Source organism: Austrofundulus limnaeus, unplaced genomic scaffold (assembly GCF_001266775.1).
Source record: "Austrofundulus limnaeus strain Quisiro unplaced genomic scaffold, Austrofundulus_limnaeus-1.0 Scaffold1500, whole genome shotgun sequence".
Classification (NCBI taxonomy): Eukaryota; Metazoa; Chordata; class Actinopteri; order Cyprinodontiformes; family Rivulidae; genus Austrofundulus; species Austrofundulus limnaeus.
In genome coordinates this window covers 16,467-17,717 of record NW_013953902.1, presented here as the reverse complement: position 1 = coordinate 17,717, position 1,251 = coordinate 16,467, and the positions used below count along the sequence as shown (strand labels likewise).

General features: G+C 40.3%; 1 protein-coding gene across 1 annotated transcript in view; it reads left to right on the top strand.

Annotated features, from left to right (window-relative positions):
- The window catches only part of zc3h3 (zinc finger CCCH-type containing 3), a gene marked incomplete at its 3' end in the record, with an annotated part of 16,518 nt that overhangs the window by 3,904 nt on the left and 11,363 nt on the right, over positions 1–1,251 (top strand). Inside the window, 1 exon segment of the mRNA XM_014032632.1 lies at positions 194–347. Within this exon segment, the coding sequence (XP_013888086.1) occupies positions 194–347 (154 nt within the window).

The following is a 1,251-nucleotide window of genomic DNA, read 5'->3' as shown; positions in this document are numbered from 1 at the left end:
TGTGTGTGTGTGTGTGTGTGTGTGTGTGTGTGTGTGTGTGTGTGTGTGTGCAGTTTGGTGCAGTTGAAATGATGTGAATGTGCATTTGTTGACACGCTGACTAGATAAGTTTCATGCTGGCTCCTGTTTCTGTGTGTGTGTGTGTGTGTGTGTGTGTAGAGTTTCTAACTAAACCACTTATTGCCGTCCACAGATCCATCGTCCTCGTCCCACAGAAGCCCCGCCTCCCAGCGGGTGTACAGGACACGCTACAAGATGGTGACCCGCTCGAGTTCCAGTGCCACGCTGCACGCCCCAAACTACAACCCCGCTCTTTCCTGGCGGGCCAAGAAGATCCAGTCTGCCAGGTAATCTGTACACGAGTTAATGATCAGAATCCTTCAGTCGTAACTGAAAACATTAGATATTTATGTGGCTGATGTTTGCACAGAAGATAACTGAGAGAATAAACCGTTCAGACTCTGAAAGATATAAAAAAATATATCTAGAAGTGATTACAGCTCAACATCATGCTTTTAGGACTTTGGCATATTTAGAAAGGGTTTTTTTATTTTTGCAAGTTCTGAGTGCATTAAGGTAAAAAAATAACTTCACCAATGTGAATGGGACTAACTAAAAAATAATTAAATCAAAATCACCCAAAAAAAAGAGGTGATTTTAACCTGATTGTCTCAAATTTGAAATGAAACTTGATGTATTTGTTCAATGTGATCACAGCACGTTAAGTTTAGGTCAATCAGCCCAGTGGTTCCAGACTGAGGGGTCTGGACCAGGGGTCTGCAAGTCGTGTCTTGGGGGTCCTCAAAAATCTTCAATAAATTGTTCATTTGATTTTTATTTTTAAAAAATGCATATGGAGAAAAATACACTAGTAAAACAAACATACTAAACCAAACAAAAGGTAATATTCCCATAGAATTTAGGAGGTAAAATGACAATAAACTATTGTGAAAACTTGAAGCACTTGGAGAGTGCAAACCTCCACCAAGACCAATTTCCCCCATCCTGTAAGAGTTAATGCACAAAAGCAGAGATGGAAACACATTTGCTGAATAAGTTCGGACGTAGTGAACATTTAAGCAGCAGTATGCACGGGATTTCTTCTTGGTGGAGTCCAATGTGAAAAAATAAAGTCAGACTGGTCACCTGACGTTATTCATGGTCAAACTGGTGTGGGATTAAGCTCCTCAGTTTYCATCAGTCACATTTCACCATGTAAAACGTCTGTTTTATCTCCTTGTATGAGTTTGT